General features: G+C 44.2%; 1 protein-coding gene across 21 annotated transcripts in view; it reads left to right on the forward strand.

The window, feature by feature from the left end:
- The window catches only part of LOC123514343, a 567,471-nt gene that overhangs the window by 400,185 nt on the left and 142,286 nt on the right, over window positions 1-25,000 (forward strand). For 18 of the 21 annotated variants that reach the window (XM_045272190.1, XM_045272188.1, XM_045272194.1 and 15 more), the window contains one exon: window positions 17,234-17,311. The exons of the other annotated variants lie outside the window; for them this stretch is intronic. In XM_045272190.1, coding sequence (XP_045128125.1) covers window positions 17,234-17,311 — 78 coding nt within the window. The remainder of the gene's footprint in view (window positions 1-17,233; window positions 17,312-25,000) is intronic. 21 annotated transcript variants of the gene reach the window in all.

Raw genomic sequence — 25,000 nt, forward strand, 5'->3', positions numbered from 1 at the left:
CTCTCTCTCTCTCTCTCTCTCTCTCTCTCTCTCTCTCTCTCTCTCTCTCTCTCTCTCTCTCTCTCTCTCTCTCTCTCTCTCTCTCTCTCTCTCTCTCTCTCTCTCTCTCTCTCTCTCTCTCTCTCCCGCATATATGTATTCTATTCTTTTTTCTCCTTTATCTTTTACTCCCAGCACCATCCTTCACTCTCTCTCTTCTTCCACATTTATTTTTTTCCCTTTTTTTATTGTTTTATATATGCCCTCCACTTATTCTTATATTTTTCACTCTTCTCCCTTCTCTCCTCTTCGACCGTTCCCATCCCTTACCTCTCTCTGTTCTAGTCTTCATCCCTGTTCCATCCTCACCAGTCCTTCCTCCCGCCCCTCTTGTTCCTCTCTTGCCCTTAATAGGTTAGAAAGTGGGGGAGAGGGGAGACCGTTAGTGAGGCGTGTGAGTCACAAGGACGGAGGAAACGAGGAAGAGAAAGAGAAAGGCAATAGAGGAGATAAAAGTAGAAAAAGAAAAGGAGGAGAGAGAGAGAGAGAGAGAGAGAGAGAGAGAGAGATATGAAGCCCCCCAGACTAAGGCAACAGATGGGTAGGAGGACAAGGCTTCACTCACCACTTAGAGGGCTTCTGTCACTCTTCTCTTCCTCTTTTCACCTCCATCCCTTACTCTCTCTCTCTCTCTCTCTCTCTCTCTCTCTCTCTCTCTCTCTCTCTCTCTCTCTCTCTCTCTCTCTCTCTTCTGTATCCATATCTCCATCTATATCTTCCTCTCTTACGTTTATCCTCTGACCAACCTTTGTTTTTATTCCTCAATCCTTTGCTCCAGTGGTCCCCCTTTCCCTTCCACACCTTCCAGTTAACCTTCCTTTACATTTACACTTCCACTCCCACCCTCACTTCCTCTTCCTTCCCCTTAGCACTCCCCCATCCCTTTATCTCTTCGTCTAGCACTCCCAGGGGATTAATGCTGGTTCCTAATCGTTCTTCCGAGTCTCTTTATGCGAGGTGTTTGGTGGGAGGGGCCGTGAGTTGTGTTGTAGAAGCGGGGGGTGAGGGGAATGAGGGGCGCCAAGGTGGAAAGAGGTTGTGAAGGAGCTGTAGAGAAGGTGAGTGGTGAAGAGAGGGAAAAATGCCATATACAGTTTTAGAGTTTTCCTGCAAATGTGTCTCTCTCTTCTCTTCTCTTCTTCTCTCTCTCTCTCTCTCTCTCTCTCTCTCTCTCTCTCTCTCTCTCTCTCTCTCTCTCTCTCTCTCTCTCTCTCTCTCTCTCTCTCTCTCTCTCTCTCTCTCTCTCTCTCTCTCTCTCTCTCTCTCTCTCCTGAAGGACAAAGGGCGGTACTGTGAGGGGGTTGGGAAGGATTTTGAATTTGTTTTGTTTTCCAGCTTTGTATTTTTTTTTCTTTTTTTTAGCACTTTGCTCCTCGACTTTTGTGCTTAAAGGTGTGTGTGTGTGGGGGGGGGAGGGAGGGGGGTAAGCGAAGCCATGCTCTTTGCGTTGTTGTTCCACCACCACCACCACTAAAGCTCCCGGCGTGGTGTGCCGGCCACGTCCTCGGCTCGGTGGTGTTTGGGGTAAAGCTCACAGATGCACTTCCCTTTCCCTCCCTTACTAACTATCATATCCCTTCCCACGTTCCCTCCAAACGTCTCACTTTTCCTTTCCATCTCTTTTATCTTCCCATTTTCTCTCCTTTCCTTTATTTTCGGTCAGTCTTCATCTCCCACATCTTTCTGCGTATTTGTTCTTCTTTATGCTAGTTTCTGTTCCTCTATTACTTCCCTCTTCCATCCTTACACCAACTGTTTCCCTCCCCTCCCCTCCCTTCCCTTCCCTCCTCTCCCTCCCCCAGCCTTCATTCTTTTCTGTATCCTATTTCTGTGGACCACTGATTTCCCCTCCACATAGTATGTGTATAACCTTCATATGTATTTTAGGTGTCACAAAAATAAAACAAATTTTACTCTGGGTAGAGGATGAAAGGTGAGCGTGTTAAGAGTGTCATCCCACATAAGGGAGGGAAGGAAGTGGCAAAAGCTGGTTTATTATAAATAGTTCATCATTACTCTTTCTTTTATGTTTATACGCTGTGTCACCGCCATCATTACTGTCACTAACATTATTATCATCACAATAGCATTACCACAATGATCATTATATGAAGGAGTAGTTCAGGTAACGGTTATGAGTGGCAAGTTATGCTCGTCAAGCTGAAGACATACGATTTCTACCTTTTCTCCCAATGGTCTATGTTAGTGGTGTGCCTGTGAGGTGTGCTGCCGGTGGGAAGATTGTGACAATTAGCTGCAGACAAGTAATAAGTGAGGTTGCCTGGCTCGTCTGTCCGGGAACACTGTTATTAGATATCTTCATAATGAATCTCTCTTAAGAACTGAAACCAGCAAACGTCTTGCCCCGAGCATTTGAGGTGGGTCTGTAAGCTTCATTTTCAATCGCTGCGAGAAGTGATGTAATGTTTTGTTATTTGTTGCCGATTTCTAAATTGATGCATGTAAACCTGGGCGTTTTACGTTTCCCGGACTGGTAATGCCGTTACTGGAAAGGATTATTTACTCATTGTTAGTATTAAGACGTCGCCTGCATTCTGGAAGACAGCAAGTGAAAGTCAGTCGTGCAGGAGGCTACGTCCATGAAGGGAGGTGCCAGTCAGGCTACGTGCACATAGGGATGCTATCTTCTGTAAGGCTGCTGTGTCTTCCATGCTGCCATCCTTGGCTTGGCGGCCCCGTGTTGTCCCCACCTGCGTCGGTCTTTCCCGGCATCCTCAGCGTTGTGTGCGTCTTCCTATTATCCCGTCAACAAAACATATGGCCCCTAGGGAGCTGTTTCGTCCCCTAATATCCAGCAGGGCTAATTGTTTGCCTTACGGTCTAGTCACCTCGTTAGTCGGCCCACTAACATCCTTAATGCCGTGTCAGGCGATGTGAAGTAGGCTGGGAGGGAGGGGGAAGGCGAGGAGTGAGAGAGATCGCATTAATAGTAAATGGAAAGGAAAAGAATGAACAGCAAAGAGAATCAAGTGATGTTTCTCCAAGGGAGTTATAAATGTAAATTACGTCATTCTTTGAGACATGGGAGTGATTGGTTGTCTGACCGTCCGTTCTTCAGTTATGTAGTGAGTGCACATCACCAGAGGCCCAGCAACGTGGGGCTAAATTGAAGATGTTCCTTGAATTAGGAAACTGAAATGTAAATTATGTTTGCTTTTCAGGAAATACTGTCCAAAATATTTCAATACATTTTATCTTTTGATAAGTATGGACAAGGATGCTAATTGTAATTGAATAATGAAGAGAAATATTTCAATTAATTTGCTATATTTATTCAGTTTAAGCCTCAGAATACATAACACACGTTACAATAATTAAATAATCAAAGTTATCAAAGGGAGTGTTATGAACATACTCTTGTTTCCTGGCCTGGGATGGAGAACCCTGCAGGGCCGCCGGGGGTGAGAGCAAGCGAGGCGAACACAGTGTTACTGGGAGGTTCATATTTAGAGAGAGTTGTTAGCTCGTCTCCCCGACCATTGCTGGGAAGCGGAGGCAGCGGGGTAGGGGCGGGGGAGGTAAGCGCCGCTAGCTATGCTTTATTCCAGAATTTAATTAACAGGAATGTGACGTGCGTTTTTCTCACTTCAGTTTTCATTTCCTTTTGTCGCTTTTTTTGTGAAGGTAAAAGAAAACAACTGAGAATGTTCTACAAAGGAAGCAAAACCCAATACAAGGCAAGATTAAAGTGTGGCGCAGCAGCGTGTCCGTCCACTAGTTCACTGGCAGGCGGGGAGTGGAGTGAGCGGAGGTGTTGTGATCCCCTGGTACGGACTGGAGGATGACGAACTGCCGCCTTGACATACTACTGGGACAAGCTGATGTAATGATGACTCTGAATATTTGACCAAGGGAGATTAAAGCTAGGGAATTACACAGAGAGGAAATTATATATCTTCCCCCTTTTTTTTCTTCCTACCTATTTCTCGTTTTTATCTCCTTTCTTTCTCTTTATTTCCCTTTTCCCTTTACTTATTATGTTTTTTTCTCTGTTGTATTTTGCTTTTCATATCTCATACTTTTTTCCTTACTTTCTCACTCTTTCTCTCTCATTTTTCCCTTCCCGTCACGTGTCTTTTGCCATTTTCCTTTTTTTTTTTTCCTATCTCTATCCAATCCTTTTCCACCTCTTTCTTTCTCTTGCCTTCTTATATCCAACCCTTCCGTTCTTTCTGCCTTTCCTTTCATTCGTCTTCACTTCCCTCCCCTTCCTGCCTGTGTCCTTTCTCTCCTTTGCACACCCAGGATCGGAGTCTATTCAAACGGTGAACGAAAAAAATCCTGAAATTCTTCTTTTTTCATCACTTTTGTACATGTTCTTCGTGTTCTAAGCTTCGCAGTCCATCAAGCTTGTTTCCCTCTGTCATAGATTTTTTTTTTTTTTTGTGCTCATGCTTTCTCTCTCCCTCATACCCATTTTCTGCCCTCCCCACACTCTTTTTCCCTCCCACACGCCCTCTTCCCTTTTCCACACTCCTCTCCCTCACACTTCCTTTCCTCCCACACACTCTCTTTCCTCTCCCCCATTCCTTCTTTCTTCCCTCCACACTCTCTCCTCTCCCCCACACTATATTCCCTCTCCAAAACTCCCCTCCCTCTCACTCTTTCTCTTCCCTACACTCCCTTCTCTCTCTCCCGCACTCTCATTCTTCCCCCGCACTTTCTCTTTCTCCGTTCCTCTTTAGTTAATTTTTACAGTAGACAATCTCGTAAGGGTCAATATGTTTAATGCTCCTTTTTTCTATCCTTTGGTTCCTTTGTGTAGTGTGTTTGTGTTCTTTCCCTGTTTATGTGGTACTTTTGGCCTTTATTGATGTTTTTCCTTTATTTTTCTTTCTTTTTTCTGTCCTTGTGTTTCGTATTTATTTAATTACTCGTATATTCCACAACGTCTCAGTTTTCTTTACTCATGAATCCTTCCCCATTCGTCCCTCTCGTCTGTGTCTTCCTCTTTTCCTTTGGTGTTGTTTTAATTTAAACTTTTATAGCACCGACATAAAAAAGATAATTGAAATCCAAAAGATCTTAACTGTGACATTTAAACCTCTTAACCAAACATCACTGGAGGTTCAACACACGTTTCATGCCTCAACATCCTCTTGTTCCCCATTATCTCCCTGACCGTGACCTCTTTATCGCTGTTTCACGACCATTGATTGTCCCTTCCTATGCCTCAAGGGGTGACAAATAATGCTGAAGGTGCAGCGTCAACACAATAATCTTGTAATTATGTCGTCTTGTTGACTAGGGAACAATACTGCCTCGTACCTTCCTCCCTCCCCACTCAGGGTCTCTCTCTCTCTCTCTCTCTCTCTCTCTCTCTCTCTCTCTCTCTCTCTCTCTCTCTCTCTCTCTCTCTCTCTCTCTCTCTCTCTCTCTCTCTCTCTCTCTCTCTCTCTCTCTCTCTCTCTCTCTCTCTCTCTCTCTCTCTCTCTCCTCTTTTTCCAGTGTTCTACTTCAGCTTTTTTCTCTTATCTCAATCATACTTCCCTCTTCACCCCTCCTCCCTCTTCCCTCTTTCCCCATATTTGAGCTGTTCTCTCTCCTCTCATCTTGCACTTTTATCCTCTGCTCTCACCCGCCACCCAGCCGTCCTCCCCTTACCCTTTCTACGCACACATGTGAACATCAAACGGCGTCATAGGTGCACCTTTATTAAACAGGCAAATATCTCCTTTTCCTGTCGGTCTGTGTGTATGTTAGCCAGATGTTTTAGTTTCATTTTATTCTCTCTGGTGTTTTTGATGCATAATGGAGACTCGGCAAAAGCTGAAAACATTTCGGAAAAAAGTTGAAAAAAACTTTTGTAACTTCAACTAAGGGAAAAAGCATTTCACTTTATAATTATTCCTTAGTTTTAAGAGCGCCTCGCCGACGCTCATATTCTGATCCTTAAACTGTGTACTCTTTATACATCAACATTCCACCTGGAATCGTCTTCTCCCTGCAGCTCTCTCATACATTTATGTAAATGCGACAGCAGTTTATTCCATCCACGAAGACTTCATGAAAATTTTGCCAGAGGTAATTCCCCCATAATTAATTTTCCTTATCTGGCATAATTTATCACGGGGAATTATATTACCGGAAATCTTGTGAGCGAAATTTTCGTGTGGGAGATTTACTTGAGGAAACTACGATATACGCTCCTTTACACCGTGTCCACACCACCTGCTATACCTCCACCTGCTTCTTTCCTCATCAAGCCTTCAAAATTTCAAATCTGCACTTCCTTCGTAGCTTCTCGTCCCTCTCAGTCTTATGCCTCGCCCCAATCCACAGGCTCTCTATTATCCCCCCCGCAGGTCGATGCCTTACAGTCAGACGACATTATTTTCGCTTTAAGTCCATTTAAGAACCCCACTCCTCCCTCTCCCCAACCCTGTCTTAAATAATGAATCAGTCCCCATTCGCTCCTTTCAAGTCTTCAACCAACTGACGTGTGTGTGTGTGTGTGTGTGTGTGTGTGTGTGTGTGTGTGTGTGTGTGTGTGTGTGTGTGTGTGAGTGAGTGATTACTATCATATATATGAATATAACTACTGCTACTACTCTCAGTACTTCCCCGACCATCACCACCACTACCACTATAAGTACGAACTCTAAAGATAAGATTTTGATCAGTGATAGCTAATGCCAGCGAGTGTTTTGTTGGTCAAATATGGTGCGCATCTCTTGGTATGAGTAGGTACGCATTAGTGTCGGGGACTGAAGTGTGATGGAAGATCGAGATCGGTGGGAACAGGATGAGATGGAGACGAGGTGAAGTGTTTCGTAACTGCAGCTTCTGACCGGATGGTTATTGGTTGGTAGGTGCTGGGCTCGCGAGGAGAACAGCCAGACAGGCAGGTGCTGTGGCCTTGACTAACTATCAGCAGCCTCCAGTCGTGCCTGCGCCTCACAGCCCCGTCAACTCGATTACCTTTTGATCTTGTAACAACATAAAGGTTTTTTTTTTACTATAGCGCACCTACCTTTGCGATAAGAAATTCTATAGAAATAAAGTTTACAAAACCATTCAGATTCGATCGCCTTACACCCCTCTTCAGCACATGTACCTTGAACACTTCTAAGGGGACTAAGGATAGCATTCTTGTCTTTGTACAGGGAAAATCGATGAAAAAATGTTACACAAAACACTTAGATTCGTTACAGCTCAAAACAAACCGACGCGTGTTTCAAAGGCTTATGTACTTTTACTTGATATTCTCTTTATATTGATATCATGTAGACTGCAAGGTCTCTTTGTCTCGGGATTTCATTGTGACGAGACAATATCAAGGCAGTAATATGAATATTCAACGCGAAAGAGACGATAAACACCGTAAAGAAATAACGGCATTTAAAAATTCCGTCTCCATCAAAAGCTAACAGTAAGATCATAGAATGTAAGAGGCAAGGACAGAGTGGCGCTTGCGAGGCCAGATTTCTCACATTGCTGTTCTTTCCCTCATCTACTGGACTTTTTTTTTTCATTTCTTTGGTTGTGATGTAAAAGTGACGTAGTGATACTTGGACATCACAGAGGACAGATGAGCAAAATGTTGTGACTGGCAATAGAAGGCCTAATTTTTTTTTTTTTTTTTTTTTGGTAGTTAATGGTCGCCATAAGCTGGATATGTAAAGGCGCTGCCCATAGGCGGGGGTGAAGGGACGGGATTGATTGCCGGTCTTCGATACCCTGAGTTGCCGATGTTGTTATCTTACCAAAATTGTCGATTAGACTGGTTACTGCGAGACCAATATAGTTTGTGTACCTGGCAGGCAGTCGAAAGAAACGAGTCTCACACAAGCTGCTTTATTTTGGCAAGTCTAAACACGCCAGAAAATTTGGCAACAGAGGAACTGCAGCTTCTGTCCTTATTATTCTATGTTTACACCAAGAAAAGCGGATGGATTTAATTGATAAAAAATCTATACAATTCAAGAGACGTATTGATGCGCTACAGTAACTCCAATGGGAACAGTTTGCACTAAGCGATTCAAGTCATGGCGAATCACTGAGTTACTGATGTTTGGAACCCACTCTTCCATCAGTCACGGCAAGTCAGCGGAGGGCTAAGCACAACGATGGTGGACGTCCCGATCACTTTGATAAGAGGGCATAGAGTTTATGTTACTTAACAGCTTAAACGTTTCTCTAGACCAAGAGTATGGGAGAGATTCTTCGGGTGTTAAGCGCAGCCAACACGTCGCCGAGTGGGCAGTGGTGCAGTTGATTTAGTGTTTCCAATGGTAACATTCTAACGATATCGATGCTTTTCAGTCTAAATAGTGATATGATGGTGTGGTGATGGTGGTGGTAGCTGCCTCAACTGGAGGAATACTGCTATTTCACCGAGAATGTGTAGTACGTCCATAGTCTTCAGTCTGCATGTTGCGTTGTTTCCGATTCCAGTCAGAGAGAAAGGTACTGATTCAAAATAACTTACTAGTGTTGCGGAGAGGAGAGGCAAGACGATATTTTTGGGGACAATACATACCAATAAATTGCGTATGTGTTGAGTATCCAATAGTCTGATACACACACACACACACACACACACACACACACACACACACACACACACACACACACACACACACACACACACACACACACACACACACACACACACACACACACAGAGCACTGAAGCGGTTTTTAAAGAGAAAGTGGGAAGATTAATTTGTTTCTTCGCAGACTAGTAATTTATGGTGCTTTAGGTAAGAGTGATGGTGGTGGTGCAAGAAATTGCCGTGACCACCAACACTGCATCACCATACCGTCCTTTCTTTCTTCAGTGTGCCTTCAGCATTTCACCACTGCATCATCACAGTGTTGCAGTATTCCCCGCTAATGCTGATTTTGAACTTGAAGATTTGTTATGCTACTGTATGACCATTACGTCTCTCTCTCTCTCTCTCTCTCTCTCTCTCTCTCTCTCTCTCTCTCTCTCTCTCTCTCTCTCTCTCTCTCTCTCTCTCTCTCTCTCTCTCTCTCTCTCTCTCTCTCTCTCTCTCTCTCCGCAACCTGTTCCTGTCATCCCCTTCATCACCATCATTCATCATCATCTTTCCTCTCCTCCTCCTCCTCCTCCTCCTCCTCCTCCTCCTCCTCCTCCTCCTCCTCCTCCTCCTCCATCTGACTCTAAGTGACGTTCAACACACCTATAGATTATCAGCAATACTCTTTAGCTTTTCTCAGCGCCGTCTGTTCTTCACTCCCCTCCGTTTTCTTCTTCCTTCCTTCCTTGTCAACCCAGTTTTATTATTTGTCCTTCCTCTCCTCTTTCTCTGCCTTTCCCTCCTTTCATCCTCTCTCTCTCTCTCTCTCTCTCTCTCTCTCTCTCTCTCTCTCTCTCTCTCTCTCTCTCTCTCTCTCTCTCTCTCTCTCTCTCTCTCTCTCTCTCTCTCTCTCTCTCTCTCTTGTTAGTCCTCGTCGTTCATTTTGCCCTTCTCTCCTTTATCTCTGTCTTTTTTCCTCTCCATTCCTTCGTTCGCCTACATTCAGTCTTCTTTTTGTCTCTATTTACTTTTTACCTTCATCCATTGTTTCTATTGTATGGCTTATCTGTATTTATTTTGTCTTCCTTCTTTGCTTCTCTTCTTCGTTACATTTATGCTTTCCTTCCTTTCTCTCATTCTTTTCTTTCACTCGTTTTTTTTCTCCCTTCTTTCTTTCCTTGTTTCTATCTTCTTTCTTTCCTTGTTTCTTTTTTCTTGCATGTATTCCTTCTTTGTCCACTTCCTCCTTTCATTTATTCATTGATTTCTACTTCTCTTTATTTTCTCTTTCCATTTTCTTTATTTTTTTTTCATTTTTCTTTTTTTTTCTCTCTTGGTTTTTTATTTTTTTCTCTCTCTCTCTCTTTCCTCGTCATTTTTCCACTTTTCGTTCTTTTTATCGCTTTGTTTTCTTTACCTATTTGTCTTGTAATCTCTGGACTCTTCTTAACTTTCTGAAATTTCACGTTTATTTTATTTGTTTATTTATATATTTATTTTACTTTCATCAAGTTCATTTCCTCATTTCCTCTTGATTTTCCTGCCTTATCCCTCAAATTCCGCGTAACTTTCTCTCTTCTTTCATCTCTTTACTCGGGTTTCTTCATTCCATCCCTTTATCCACCTCCTTGATTCCTTGCTGCTTCTATGTCTTCTTCACTTCCTATTATCGTTCTTACATCTTTTTTTCTCTTTTGTTAACCTCGTAGCTCCTTTCCTGCTTTTCATGCCTTTCCTTTAGTCTTCATCCTCAGCTTTCCTTCTCCTCTCTTTCTCTCCTGCTCCATCTTTCTCCTCCGACTTCCATTCCTTCTTTTATTCTCTTTGGTCCTTCCTACCTCCTTCCTTCTCATCCCTTCTTCCGCCTCCCCCTTTCTCTCATCTTCCATGTCCTCGTCTTTTTTTAATTTTTTTATGCCTTGTGTAAAGCGATATATTTAACAAGAGGTCAGTTTCCTCTCTCATGCATAGTGGCCTTTGAAGTCTTATTGATGTTTTTTTATCGAAGTTTTATTAAAGAAGAACTGGAACTTTGTGACTGCCTTGTAAGCTGCGTTCTTGTGTCAGAGAGAGAGAGAGAGAGAGAGAGTAAAAGATGATAATGAGCCTCAGAAAAGTGTGATCCGACGCCTTTGTGAAAACTTCAGACTTATAAACTTCCTCCTTCAAACTCCTTACAGCTTTTTTTTTTTTCTCTATCTCTTGTTTTTCGATGGTAAAAAAAAATCTCCAATTATGCCAAACTCCTCATACGCGTACTAGATTTTGTATTACTTCGGTGTGAGACGGTAAAACTTGTAAGTAAGCAGATACGCTCTCTCTCTCTCTCTCTCTCTCTCTCTCTCTCTCTCTCTCTCTCTCTCTCTCTCTCTCTCTCTCTCTCTCTCTCTCTCTCTCTCTCTCTCTCTCTCTCTCTCTCTCTCTCTCTCTCTCTCTCTCTCTCTCTCTCTCTCTCTCTCTCTCTCTCTCTCTCTCTCATCGTCTCCTCGTTGCAGGCCCCGAAAAAAAAAAAAAAATCGTTTTCCCCTCTTGCCTCTCGTACTCGTCCCTTCAGGGGTGCACAAGCGACATCAAAAGCGCCCACGGTCCCATCAGCGCTACGTCCTGTCCGCGGCCACTCAGTTCACTGCCCTGGTGAGACGGGACTGTTTGGTGATGCTGTGCTCTGTGGGATCTTTTTTTTTTCAGTTTCTTTTCCTTTATGCCGTTGTGATACAGGCCATTGATCTGAGTGGCATTACCTATTACCGTAATTGGACTCAGTCAGGCGAGGCAGGCATTGTTTGCAGCTCTCCAATTCTCCCTTGTTCGGGGCGAGACTCGTCGATATGTTCCACTAAGGTATATGAGTAGAGGTGATGGAGGGCAACATTATGCGTGTCGAGCTACCGCACCTGTGAACGAGGGGGGACGGGGACACGAACACGGACACGGACGGCTGGGTGTGTTGGACTCGGGCACTGGAACAACGGTGAAGAATGAGTCATAGACGGGAAATGTGAGTTAGGAAATGACTGCTATGTTGGAATGACTATGAAGCATAAGTCATAGAGGGAATGAAGGAGTGATGGCCTGTGTTAGTGAGTTAGTGAGATGAGTGGCGTTGAAGCAGTAAGAGCGATGATTCTGTGAGGGAGGAAATGATTCAGGCTTCAGCAGGAATGTTAAACTGGTAGTGAGAAATAGCCCACGACTGGAGAAAATCAGTGAAGACATTGAAATAGAGAGGTGGAGTCGAGAGATAAGGCAACGTCAGACATAGTGAGGATTGAAGCAGATAATTGGGCTCCTGAAACCAATGGAAAAAGGGCGAGAGAGGTAGTGAGACGGGAAAGGACGTCCGTCATGCACATCAGTGAGTGGCTCAGGGCGGCACGGTAAGAGGGAGGGCGGCGAACAGACATAGGCACGCGGGCCCCACTTAGTCACGCTCTGCAACTCATTAAGAAAATCACTCATGAGACAGTTTCTCAAGCGAGGGCCCTGGTGTGTCCCGGTGAGAGCAGGAGGAGGAGAAAGATAGTGAGGAGACGAGGCTAAGGAGGTTAAAATATGAAAAGTAGAAAGAATAATATCATGGAAACGAAAAACATAAGAGTTAATTTATGTGAGATTTTATATAAGAATGAAACGTTAAAGTGAGGAAATAGAAAGTGAACCTTTAGGTGGTGCTGGAAAGAAAGAAAGAGAGAGAGAGAGAGAGAGAGAGAGAGAGAGAGAGAGAGAGAGAGAGAGAGAGAGAGAGAGAGAGAGAGAGAGAGAGAGAGAACCATTAACTCGATGATAGCCTCAAACAAGAACGGAAGATATTGGCCAAGGAAGCATCAAAAGATCACTCAACAGCATCTTGGTAAGTTTCGTAACCCTTGATAAGAGTTTTCATTCGACTTGGAACTTACCAACTGGACGATCAAACAAACCTTTTTCTTAGTTATGGAGAAGTTAAAGGGAGGGATTCATTAATGGACTAAAGAAAAATTAATCAAAGAAACAAGAGGAAGGAAAAAAAATAAATCAAGGAAACGAGAGGAGGAAGCCGCAACATAGTTATTCGGCGCTGAAAAGGGAAGGTTTGGTTCATTCAGCCGACGGGTACCGAGCCCTCCAGTGACAGGCGAGCCATCAAAGAAAGGCCCACCATCGACCACTTCTCAAGCCCCGCCACAGTGACAAGATGACTCCACCCGGCGGGGTCGAAGAAGAAAACATAAAAGCAGTTGTTACATGAGAGTATTCTGACTATTCTGACTACATTGCATTGTTTTAACCTCTTCAGTGCCATGACGCGTTTTCATATTCATTCTGGTTACTATTTGGTGCTTCAGATACTCATGTGGGAGTTTAAAATAGTGAATACTGTGGCCATTAATCATCTGACTTCTATAGACCCTTCCTAATGTCAATAAGATGGTCTAATCGTACACACAACTCATGGTAAAAATGCGTCCCAGTACTGAGAGGTTTAGTATCTTCGTCCTCGCAGCGTGTACTTTCCCTAACATGAGCCGCATCTTAAGGGTCAGGAAATCCCGCACAGTCTGAACCCAACTTTGGAGAACGGTCAAACTTAGGAGGGAAATTGTAGTTGCTTCGTCTCTTTATGTGTTTCCGTTTGGGTTACTCTTATTTTTCCTTACTTATTGTCCTACTCGCTCCCTTTCTCCGTGTTTCCGTCGGGATGCTTTTACTGCCTTATTTTCTAGTGCCAATGGGGATCCGGATAGTTCAAAAGGCACGTCAGTTTCTTTTCTTTTCTTTTTTTTTTCTCTTATGATACTTTAATCCGCTTCTCTACCACCTGCATCGTTTCAAGATTAAAACAAAATTTATGTAGAGCGAAAGTATAAGCCTTAAATATGACGTGATTCTAGACCTGATAAGAAATAAGACATCCAGCAGACTCCCGTTCTCGTTTTCTGCAGTTCGCCCTCCAGTGGTACGCAGCGACCGTTCTCTCTGGATAGGGTTTCAGAAAACGGGTTTTTGCAATGCCTTCGGAGGACTATACTTAGGCCGGGATTCCTCTTGCTACGTCGAATATCTAGAGGGAAATATTGTCTTGCGGATAAAGAGCCTTAATAACATCATTTATAACAGAACAGCAGTGTGTGTGTGTGTGTGTGGGTGTGTGTGTGGGCGGGTAGGTGTGTGTATAAACTTACTGCAACACCCTCACCCATCACAGCATCCCAACCTCACCCATCACAGCATCCCAACTTCACTCATCACAGCATCTCACCTTCACCCATCCCATCCCTTCATTTTCCCATCCCTTATCGCCTAACGCAGTCCCATCACAGACCGCACAGTTTCATTACGCGGCAGCAATAGTCACTGAAAGCCCCATCATGCAAATCACAAAAGCCACATTACGCTATGCCTCTTGTGCATTGCAATTTGGCAGCGATTTATTCATGAAGTAACTTTGGCTCTTTGTCTCTCCCTGTCAGTCTGTCTGTCTGTCCGTCTGCCTGTCTGTTTACCCATCTCTCTCTCTCTCTCTCTCTCTCTCTCTCTCTCTCTCTCTCTCTCTCTCTCTCTCTCTCAGTGCTTTAGAGTTTATTGAAATTCCCCTTTTTTTAAGCGGGTGGTCTGATGCAGCATTAATTACTTACCGCAACAGATATTTGATGACTCCTCTGTGTGTGTGTGTGTGTGTGTGTGTGTGTGTATGTGCGCACGGTACGTGCTAGGAAAAACGTAACGTAAAGGTGCGAAGCCAAAATGAAATTAAATACTGTAAGTTAGTGTGATGAGGCAGCAGATGCCTGAATAAGGATAAATGAGAGAGAGAGAGAGAGAGAGAGAGAGAAGGGGAAGTGAGGCAAGGTACGAACGAGAATGTAGATGAAGGTGAGGTGAGAAAGGACGTAAACTAGAAAGCAGGAAAGTTATTGTGTGTGTGTGTGTGTGTGTGTGTGTGTGTGTGTGTGTGTGTGTGTGTGTGTGTGTGTCTGTGTGTGTGCGTGCGTGAATGTGAGCATCGAGCGAGGGAGTGAAGGACTGAAAATTATCATTAGCACTCTTGAAATATATTGCAAATACGTTTTTTCCGCTTCAACTTTTTTTTTTTAATCCCCTGGTCAGCGTGACGATGTCTCTAAAGCGCTGGAAAAAAATCTCTAAATGTAATTTGTGAGTGATCCACGTTTGGATGCATTGTTCATACTTTGTATATATATATATATATATATATATATATATATATATATATATATATATATATATATATATATATATATATATATATATATATATATATATTATATATATTATACACACACACACACACACACACACGCCCGGTAGCTCAGTGGTTAGAGCGCTGGCTTCACAAGCCAGAGGACCGGGGTTCGATTCTCCGGCCGGGTGGAGATATTTGGGTGTGTCTCCTTTCACGTGTAGTCCCTGTTCACCTAGCAGTGAGTAGGTACGGGATGTAAATCGAGTTGTTGTGACCTTGTTGTCCCGGTGTGTGGTGTGTGCCTGGTCTCAGGCCTATCCGAAGATCGGAAATAATGAGCTCTGAGCTCGTTCCGTAGGGTAACGTCTGGCTGTGTCGTCAGAGACTGCAGCAGATCAAAACAGTGAAAACAGTGAAATACACACACACACACACACACACACACATACAGAGAGAGAGAGAGAGAGAGAATGAGAATTCTTTTGAATTAATCCTAGTATGCTTAAAATGAAGAGAGAGGACGAAATATTAAACACAGACCTCGAAAGTTATGAAGCACCATTCTGCCACTCCTCTTCATCTTACCCGGGTTTGTCACATTCTGAGCTAAAAGGCGAGAATATCCTCAGAGCAGAAACACAAACTCGCAGTGCAGATTCCTACCCTTGATGATGCTGACGCTGATAGAAAAATGAATGAATGAATAACACGGGTCCGGAGATTGAATGAAATTAAACGCATGCACGACGAGAACAGTGTTGAGTGCTGAAATGTTATATCGAAAATAATAGATAAAAGATTCCGTTCTGCGAAAATTGTTAATGGAATAATGACCAAAAATTTAGATGTAGAAAAGCAAAGAAAAAAAAGAGAGCTGAAAGAAAAGGTTAATTTGGTGTGAGGTGACCGTGTTTGTCACTTTGAAGGATATGAGGTTAGCGCGCTTCTCTTGCTACAGAAGTACACGTATCGTTAAAAAGAAAAAAAAATAACTGCGCTACGATAAATTTATAGCAGCGTGTTATATTCCCCTAGAGACTGCATTATATTGGTGTTAGGGGGAGGAGTGTGAGGGCGAGGATCGGCGGGGTGTGCACGTGTGTTGTGTTCGGGAAAGGGACGATAATTGCCTTGAAAAATGTGTCCGTTCATTGTTGGCATTATTTTGTAAACTGTGGAAAAGTTATGGTTTCAGAAAAAAAGGGAAGCGTTAATATCAGACGGTCGTTATTGCCTCTAGATTAAATAACCTTAAACAATTATGTACGATTTAGTTAGGAATATATATACACCACAAAACCTTAAAAATATCCTGTGTTATTATTTCTCTGTATTTTTTCGGTGCCCCAGTGCATCGCCGACTGAGGAGGGAGTTTGGAAGCGTCTTTGAATGTAGCGGGCACACAGGGACTAGTCAGTGCAGTGAACACGGTGCCAAGTCTCCGCCGTGCCTCTTCCTGGACACATGTACTGGCAGTCTGAGGGCAGTGGGACGCGTACCGCTGATAGGAAACAAAAAGAAAAATGTCACTTTTACACTGTTCTCAAATAAGGGAAATCATTAAAAGTTGAATACTGTTTTATTAATTAGAACTTACTACAATACATGTGTTGTCCCGTTTGAGTAGAAGAAAAGTATTTACACATTCAAGTATTTCAGCGCACACACACACAAACACACACACACACACACACACACACACACACACACACACACACACACACACACACACACACACACACACACACACACACACACACACACACACACACACACACACACACACACACACACACACTTACATGGTACAAAAATAATGTGGGAAATAGAAAACAACGTTCACTTCATTCTGTGCCATTCTATATTCATGTCAAGCTTCCCAACGAATCAGTCTTTTTACGTCACCCTTGCCTGTCCTCTATCATGTCTGTCCATTCATACCTTTATCCCTCTGTCCCCTACCTCCCAAACACACACACACACACACACACACACACACACACACACACACACACACACACACACACACACACATCGCCGCCCTATGCCTCACAACCGCACTCAGCAGTTAGCAGCAGCAGTAACAACAGCAGCAGCAGCAGCAACAGTGGCAGTAGCACATACACTTTACATAGATATGTTCTAGCACCAGTGAGCAACACCTGCAGGAAGTACAGTATTGACATAGTGTTAATGTAGTCAATATATATATATATATATATATATATATATATATATATATATATATATATATATATATATATATATATATATATATATATATATATATATATATATATATATATATATATATATATATATATATATATATATATATATATATATAATGAAAAAGCGTACCTTGTTTTGATAATATCACTTTGTATAGATGCACTTATGATTGCTTTTACCACGTGCTGAAGATATAATGATACACTGCACAATAATAAGTACTTTGTAGTTTTGCCTTTCATGCTAATCTGTTTTGTGTATTATGTACAGGTGAGTACGGCAGGTGTGGGCATCCCCGTCATCGCCACCCCCACCCCCAAGCCCTCGGCCTGCTCTCCGCTCTCATGAGTACGACCTCTTGTTTTGTTGTTGTTATTGTTTTTGTGATGTGTGTGTGTGTGTGTGTGTGTGTGTGTGTGTGTGTGCGTGCGTGCTTGCGTGCGTGCTTGCGTGCGCACACTGCCACTAGGGCATTACGTTATGTGTGTGCGTGCTTGTGTACTCGCGCTCGCCTATATATAGTGTATATCAAAAGGTAAGTCCATGATAGCATTTTCTTGCTTTATTAGCGTTCTTTCATGGCGTCAGCGTATAGGGCAACGTATTTAAGGTCGTTAAGCGTAACCCTCTTTTTTGCGCCATCCATTTTTCTAAACAACAAGGGCACGCCTCTCATCCCGGACTGTCCTGCACAACGACGCCCACACAAATAGAGAAAGGTACAACACCAGGACGATTCATTTGTTCGATCGTGTTGTGTTCTGCAAAGCGTCGAACTGCTGTGGCAAGACCTGATCCCGTGAGAGGATGAGGTCGAGGTCTGGATGCTGGAAATGCCGGTGGCTTCTGCAGTGTTGGCCGGGAAAGACACACTCCACTTCAGCCGAATTCAGTATTTGAGTTAGTTCAAGGCAGTTCTGCTATGTGGTGTATATGTAGGAGTAGTACTTAATTGTGGTACAGATAAAAGAGCTTGAAGATTTTTTTTCTTAAGGCATAGCTTTGTTAGGTGAAGATATATGGAAAGGTAGTGTGTGGTCAGGACATCAACGATACAGGTGAAACTAGACTTTTGCATTGATAGGCTTTATGTTCTTTTGCAAATTATTTTCTAAAGCCACACAGATGAATAGTCTTTTCTTCGTTGGATTTTTTTTTTTTTTTTATATACGTGATGATGTAGAACCCTTTTCGAGATGTGACTGAATTAAAAACAATAAGCCTTGAAAACCGTGAAGACTTACAATACAACTTGATAAAAACTTCAAGGTAAAACACCAAAGAATATGAAGTTCCGGTAATGTTGGTGGTGATGCTAATGTCGTTGTTATAAGCGTTTGATAAAATATCCTGCGTATCTTTTCTTATTTATACGATTCTCGTTTAAGAATTACCCAGCTATCACTTTCGATCAGCTGGTTGGAATACCGTGGCAGACAAAGCAGCCGAGGCAGGGAAACAAGTGATCTCTGTGAATTGAAGCTTTTGATGTCAAGCAGCGAAGTGGTGTCAGCAAGAGGAATAGAAAGGAACCTTGGCGTTTCTCTGCTTCAGCGAAAGCACTCTGTAACCAGTTTGTGTTTCCGTGAAGGACATGGCGTTGCTATGGTGACATGAAGGGGTTTTCGTGGTTGGGGGTACGAGTAATGGTGATGGACATACGAGAGAGAGAGAGAGAGAGAGAGAGAGAGAGAGTTGACATGTTTTCTTAGACTTACCATATGGATAAGAACAGGAAGTGTCCCACGTCTCCGTCCTGCTAGGCTGTCAACGTTTAGCTCGGACCAGGAAGGCGGGGCGAGTATTTACTGTGGTGGCCTTCCTGAGTCTTACCTTGGAACCACCGTCCACTTCAGAATTCAGAGGAGCGTCGCCATCCAGTAAGCTAAAGTCGACTCAAGCTTCCTTAGTCGCTACACAAGATCTGAGTTGAAAGTCCAGGCGCGCGAGGGAATGCAAGATACCAGGAAAGGGTGGGTGGTTGAAGGAGCTCGTGTATCGAAGCTCAGCAGTGTATCAGGAAGCCTTTTTATCTTATTGACACTGGCGTGGGAGAAATTGTGAGGGTGATCCTCTTAGTGCTAAAGATTCTCTGGCAGGTGTAAGAGGTCGCGCTAAAGGGAAGGAAAAGACCGCTAAGTGTTTGGTGCCCTGCGTCGTGATAGACTTAACGAAAGAAAGAAAGAAAGAAACCGTGTCGTGTAACATTATTTTCTGTTATTTCTCCCATGTTTCTGTTTTATCATCCTGTCCTGCACTTCCTCATTTTCTTCAGCCTCATCATCTTGTCTTCGTAATATCTGCTTTTTGGGGTCCTTCTCTTTCCCATTTCTCTTCATTCACCTTTACACACTTTATTTTTTTCCTACCTCAACCATCCTCATACTCAACCTGCTCCACCCACTCCACCTGCTTGTTCCACGCCTCCTTTCACTCCTGTTTTCCTGTCCCCGCCTGCCGTGACTCCCCAATGAAGCACTTCAACTTCAGGTCACTCGCGTAGGAAGTTTCCACGAGTTTGCGGCGGTGAGCTTCGTCGGCGCTGTGAAACTATGAGGAGGGAGTTAAGGCCATGACGCTATCCTTGTGAAGCTTATTTGCCTGCATCATGGAGGCGAGGGACACAGGGGGAAGGGAGTGAGCCAAGACTATTGAATGGATGAATCATTGTTAGGAAAGTTACGAAGGCCAAGGGAAGGATAGTAGATGGATAGGGAATGGTAGCAGAGGGAGGAGGAATAGCGAAGTGTCAGAGAATAGAAAAGGAAAGAAACAATGAAACTGAGAGAGAGAGAGAGAGAGAGAGAGAGAGAGAGAGAGAGAGAGAGAGAGAGAGAGAGAGAGAGTTAAAAGGTGAAATACAGAGGAAGTGCTGCCAGGATGAGAAGGGACAGGTGAGGGTGACGCAGGGTAGCAAGGCAAGTGCGGAGGGATGGGGTGAAAGCGGGCATAGTTCCGCTCAAGTTGTAGCAGGACCAACGCACTGAAGGAAAAAAAAAGACGAATGATCAAACCCGTGGAGATGGAAATGCAGGCGAGAAAATCAAGTTAAAGTGGTGAATATCTACTGATTCTAAAAGTTAGTGCGACATATTGCAACACAGCACAACACATCACAGCATAATAAATTCAACACCAGCTTAAAGTTTCACAGCATCTGCAGAGCTACATGTTTTTTTTTTCTAAAATAGTTCTGACGAAGGAAGCTCTTCTCTTCTTTCTCTTTCCCTCTCTCTCCCCCACTAGCTTTGTAGCATGAGGCAGGTACCCTTTGGTGTGTGGTCGGCGGGCTGACGTGTGAGATGGAAGTGGTATGATGGATAAAAGAGGGAATGTTAAGGGAAAGGTGGAAGGGATATACGTGGGTTGGTACACAGAGAAAGAAAAAAAATCAAACATGGTTTTCGAATCTGTCAAGTTGTGTTTTTTTTTCTGTCATGTTTTCTTCTACAATAAGTTGACAGACACTTCAGGTTGACGGTTGACATGGGCGCTTCCTTTCTCCTCCTCCTCCTCCTCCTCCTCCTCCTCCTCCTCCTCCTCTTCTTCCTCCTTTTTTAGCTCTCCCCACACCACAAATCGTTCTTGTCCTGAGCCTCTGTTGTAATCCTTGTGAAATTTAGGACTGCTATTCCTTCTCCGCGTACAGCTTACGGATGCTCTGTATGATTGGTTGAATTACTTCCTTAATGTTAGCAACCTGGTTTTGTTTTCTTTTTTTGCTTGTATTTCTTTTCTCGTTTTAATTCCAGTTCTAAAGTAACATGAGTGTTTGCTAATAGGACAAAATGATGAATAGGATGACAGAAGCAAATAGCTCTCAGGAACTCATTGTCACTTGTTACATGTCTAGAATAATTTTGAACAGGCTGCACTCATTCTCCATAATCTCTTGATGTAAAAAGATAGGCAGCTTTTGCGAGGCAGTGAGGGAGGGAGAGAGTGTGCGCGGCTTGGCACTGGCACTATCTCTGGAGCACTCGGCGGCCACTCTGCCGGGAAGGTCGGCACCGCGCGCACGTCGGCTCCACCCACGTCGCTAAGGCCTCTCAGCCCAGTGGGTCGCCTGTCGTCGTGAAGTGTAGTCCAGGACAGCGGACTTGACGGTGTGCGAGATAAGAACGCGAAGAAAATGTTTCACTTATTGTGACAGAAAGCGAGTGAGATGTTTCTGTGTGTACCTCGAGTGATATCCACACGGGAAACGTTTGATACTGATATCTGTGTGTGTGAGAGAGAGAGAGAGAGAGAGAGAGAGAGAGAGAGAGAGAGAGAGAGAGAGAGAGAGAGAGAGAGAATGAAGCACAGTGGAGGGTGAGCGTGCAGGAAGGTGGGCAGGACACACGCAGCAAAGAACTCGAGAGGCAGATCAGGAATCGCGTGTCACTCTGTGGTGGAAAGAAGAGATAGGGGAAGGAAAGGAGGGAGCCGTAAGGGGAAGTGTAGCAGAAGGCAGGGCAGGGATGGCGTAGATATCACAGCAGAGTGAATAGTGCCACAGTGGACTCAGAAGAAAACTGGTGGTACGAGAGTTGGATGAAACTTGTGGTCCCTGCTGGCCCCAGGTCCCTGCAGCGCTCCTGCCCGCGACACTGCTGTGGGCCTTGTGTCTGAGCGACGTTTTTCTGCCGGGTGCTCATTACCCAGAGCCCAGAGACCATCCATCACGACCATGTACGAGAGGAAAGTTTGTGGATCCCCTGCCAATTTGGTCCTCTCCTCAGCCAGAGAAAGGAATAACTGCTGGCCGAACGACCCATAGCTCCTTCAGTGCTGCGGCCAGGATCTCACGATGGAGGCTGGTGATCGTCCCTGGCCATCGTGCGGTTGTAGGTGTGTTGTTTCTGCCCGACCGCAAAGCTAGATGAGTGCCGTGTATTTTTGTGTATATTAACGCTTTCATCAAAGCTGGAAACACCAAAGAGGGCATTTTTTTACGTCATTTATCTTCGTTGACATCTCATCTCACAGCAGGTAATTCCAGATTTTTTTTCGTCCCATATAACATACACGTCAGTCGCCGCTGCGTTCCACATATCTGTTGGTGCAGCGAGTCTCGGTCAGGGGCTCAGTCCAGACGTGTTTAAATATTTACAATTTTGTTAGGCGCACCAGGAGAACGAGGCCCCGAGTTTGTGTCCGCCAAGCATGTAGTCTAGCGAGGCGAGGCGAGGCAAAGCGAGGCAGGACTGAGCCTTTGAAAACAGCTGGCAAGAAAACAGAATAAATGTGAAGTATAGCATGTGGGAAGGGAGGAGGTAATTTTATTTTCATATTCATTTACTCAAGCTGACCAACATGACTTGCTTGTAACTCTCTCCCTTTCTCCTCTCCCCCGCTGCTCCCACTCACTATTTCATCTTCGTCCTTTCCTCTCCGTGTTGTTCATGCTCCGTTGTCCTTTCCCGAGATCTTTTCATAATATTCTTCCTCCTGTTGCACACTGTTTTCTTTTCTCCCTTTGCTATCCCTATCACAGCCACGTCGTGTGTTTCCCTCTGTTTTTCCCTCTTCTCTCCGGTCTTGCCTCTTCTTTGTGTCCTGCTGACAGCCCTAAGCTTTCCCTTCGTCCTCTCACCAGCAGCTGCCTTCTTCACAAACACGTAAACGAGACTCACTGTGCTGTTGCGTCGTGACTGCAAAGGAGAAAAATTTATATTCTCCTGACGAAAATACCAAAATGTCGCTGTCAATATTTGAGTCGACAGCTAAATGACGACAATGCGACAACAACCTGCGCGCTTGTCACATTTTTTCTTCACTTTTTGTCTCTTTGTTCACTTGAGACATGTTTGTGGCGCCTCTGAAATTATTAAGATTGATTTTTTTTTTGTGTACATTTATATATCTTCGATTTCGTTGGTGATACTGTGTTGTAGATAGAATAAGAAGGTAATTTACTTATCAGATTGTGTGTGTCCCCCTGGCGTCACCTTGTCTTGTCTGTCTCCTCGCGGCTATTCGCATGTCACTCATTCATTTTCCATGTTGCTTTTCATATCGCTAGCCATTAGTTTCACTCTCTATTATTATTATTTTTTTATATTTACGTTTTATTTTTCTATAGTTTATTAATCGTATGTGTTTACCGTCTACTTACCTTTTTACAGTAGTCGCTTTCTTGGTTATCTACCTTTTCATCACTTTCTCTTATTTCGTCTTTTCATTGTTTACAGTTATTTTTTTTTCCTTCCCCTTCCGTCCTTCTTATCTTTTACAATCTTCTTATACCCATCCATTTCTTCCCACGCCCAAGTTTTTCTCACTTTTCCATCCCTCCTTTGCTCCCCAACCATCGCATCCTCTCCATTTCTCTTCTCCTATCCAGCGCTCTCCTTTCCACCCATCTGCGTTTCCCAGTTTCCTTCATTCATCTATTTATTCTTCCTCCCGCCGCTTCCCCACCCCTCAGCTCCCAGCGGCTCTTACTGATTATTTTATGGTGACCTGGAACACAAACTCTCTCTCTCTCTCTCTCTCTCTCTCTCTCTCTCTCTCTCTCTCTCTCTCTCTCTCTCTCTCTCTCTCTCTCTCTCTCTCTCTCTCTCTCTCTCTCTCTCTCTCTCTCTCTCTCTCTCTCTCTCTCTCTCTCTCTCTCTCTCTCTCTCTCTCTCTCTCTCTCTCTCTCTCTCTCTCTCTCTCTCTCTCTCTCTCTCTCTCTCTCTCTCTCTCTCTCTCTCTCTCTCTCTCTCTCTCTCTCTCTCTCTCTCTCTCTCTCTAAGCCCCGGATAATCCTCACCTCACGTCACCTTGATGGCGTAGTGTTTTAAAGTGCTCACTGATTTTGCAAGTTCATGCCATTGCAGTTAAAGCATTTGAGGGGTGGCAGCCATTTTGAGGACTGAGGGGGACATCAGAGAGAGAGAGAGAGAGAGAGAGAGAGAGAGTATTTGTATGTGAATATGTGTGTGTGTGTGTGTGTGTGTGTGTGTGTGTGTGTGTGTGTGTGTGTGTGTGTGTGTGTTTGCGTGATGTGCGTGAGCGGAAATTGAGGGACGGAGGAAATTAATTAGTGTGCCCTTTCTGTTTTCTTTCTTTTTTTTCCTTTCAAGCTCACACACACACACACACACACACACACACACACACACACACACACACACACACACACACACACACACACACGTACTTTCATAAATACCAAGTCTTCTGGCACGTTGCCTTATGCCCTTCAGTGGTTCATAAAGTTTATAAAGTTCTTCCAACTCGCAACGGTGATCCCAATTTACACACACACACACACACACACACACACACACACACACACACACACACACACACACACACACACACACACACACACACACACACACACACACACACACACACTCATCTATAAACCTAAGCGTACCGTGTAGCGCCGAACGAGATGGAACCAACAACACCCGGCGGCTTGAGCGAACCCTTAAATGTCAAAACGAATTCAGCTGCGTGAGGTGTTGAATTTGATTGAACGTTCTGAGGCGGCGAGGAGTTTGGGAGGCGAGCGAGTGTGCCGCAGTGTAAAGAGTGTGGTGCTTGGGACGCTAAAGGACTGAGGAAGAAGGCTGTTGGAGTTTGTGGGGGACTGTGAATGCGATGGGACAATGCAAGTGGCAGAAATGGCCTTGGGGGAGAAGGTGTGAGAGGCCACGAGACATTGGAAGAGAGGCAGTGAGTTCGAAGTAGCTCTATGATATTTACCTTACACTCACAGCGGCCGTTCATCACCGAGGAACCTCTCACCTAGCCCGGATGGTGTTAGCTCGGCCAGCGGCAAGATGAACGACTTTAAGGGATGTTTTACAGCGTGACGGAGTAGCGAGAAGGGAAGCAGGGAGAGCACGACGAGCGTTGTGATGGACGAGCTTAAGAGACATGGACTAAAAGAATCCCGAGGAAGGAAAAGGCGGAAGAATGGAGGGAGAATGAGATGTCAGACTCCTGGGGGAGAGAGAGAGAGAGAGAGAGAGAGAGAGAGAGAGAGAGAGAGAGAGAGAGAGAGAGAGAGAGAGAGAGAGAGGGAGAGAGAGAGGGAGAGGGAGAGAGAATGTGACA

This window comes from Portunus trituberculatus, chromosome 37 (assembly GCF_017591435.1).
Source record: "Portunus trituberculatus isolate SZX2019 chromosome 37, ASM1759143v1, whole genome shotgun sequence".
NCBI lineage: Eukaryota > Metazoa > Arthropoda > Malacostraca > Decapoda > Portunidae > Portunus > Portunus trituberculatus.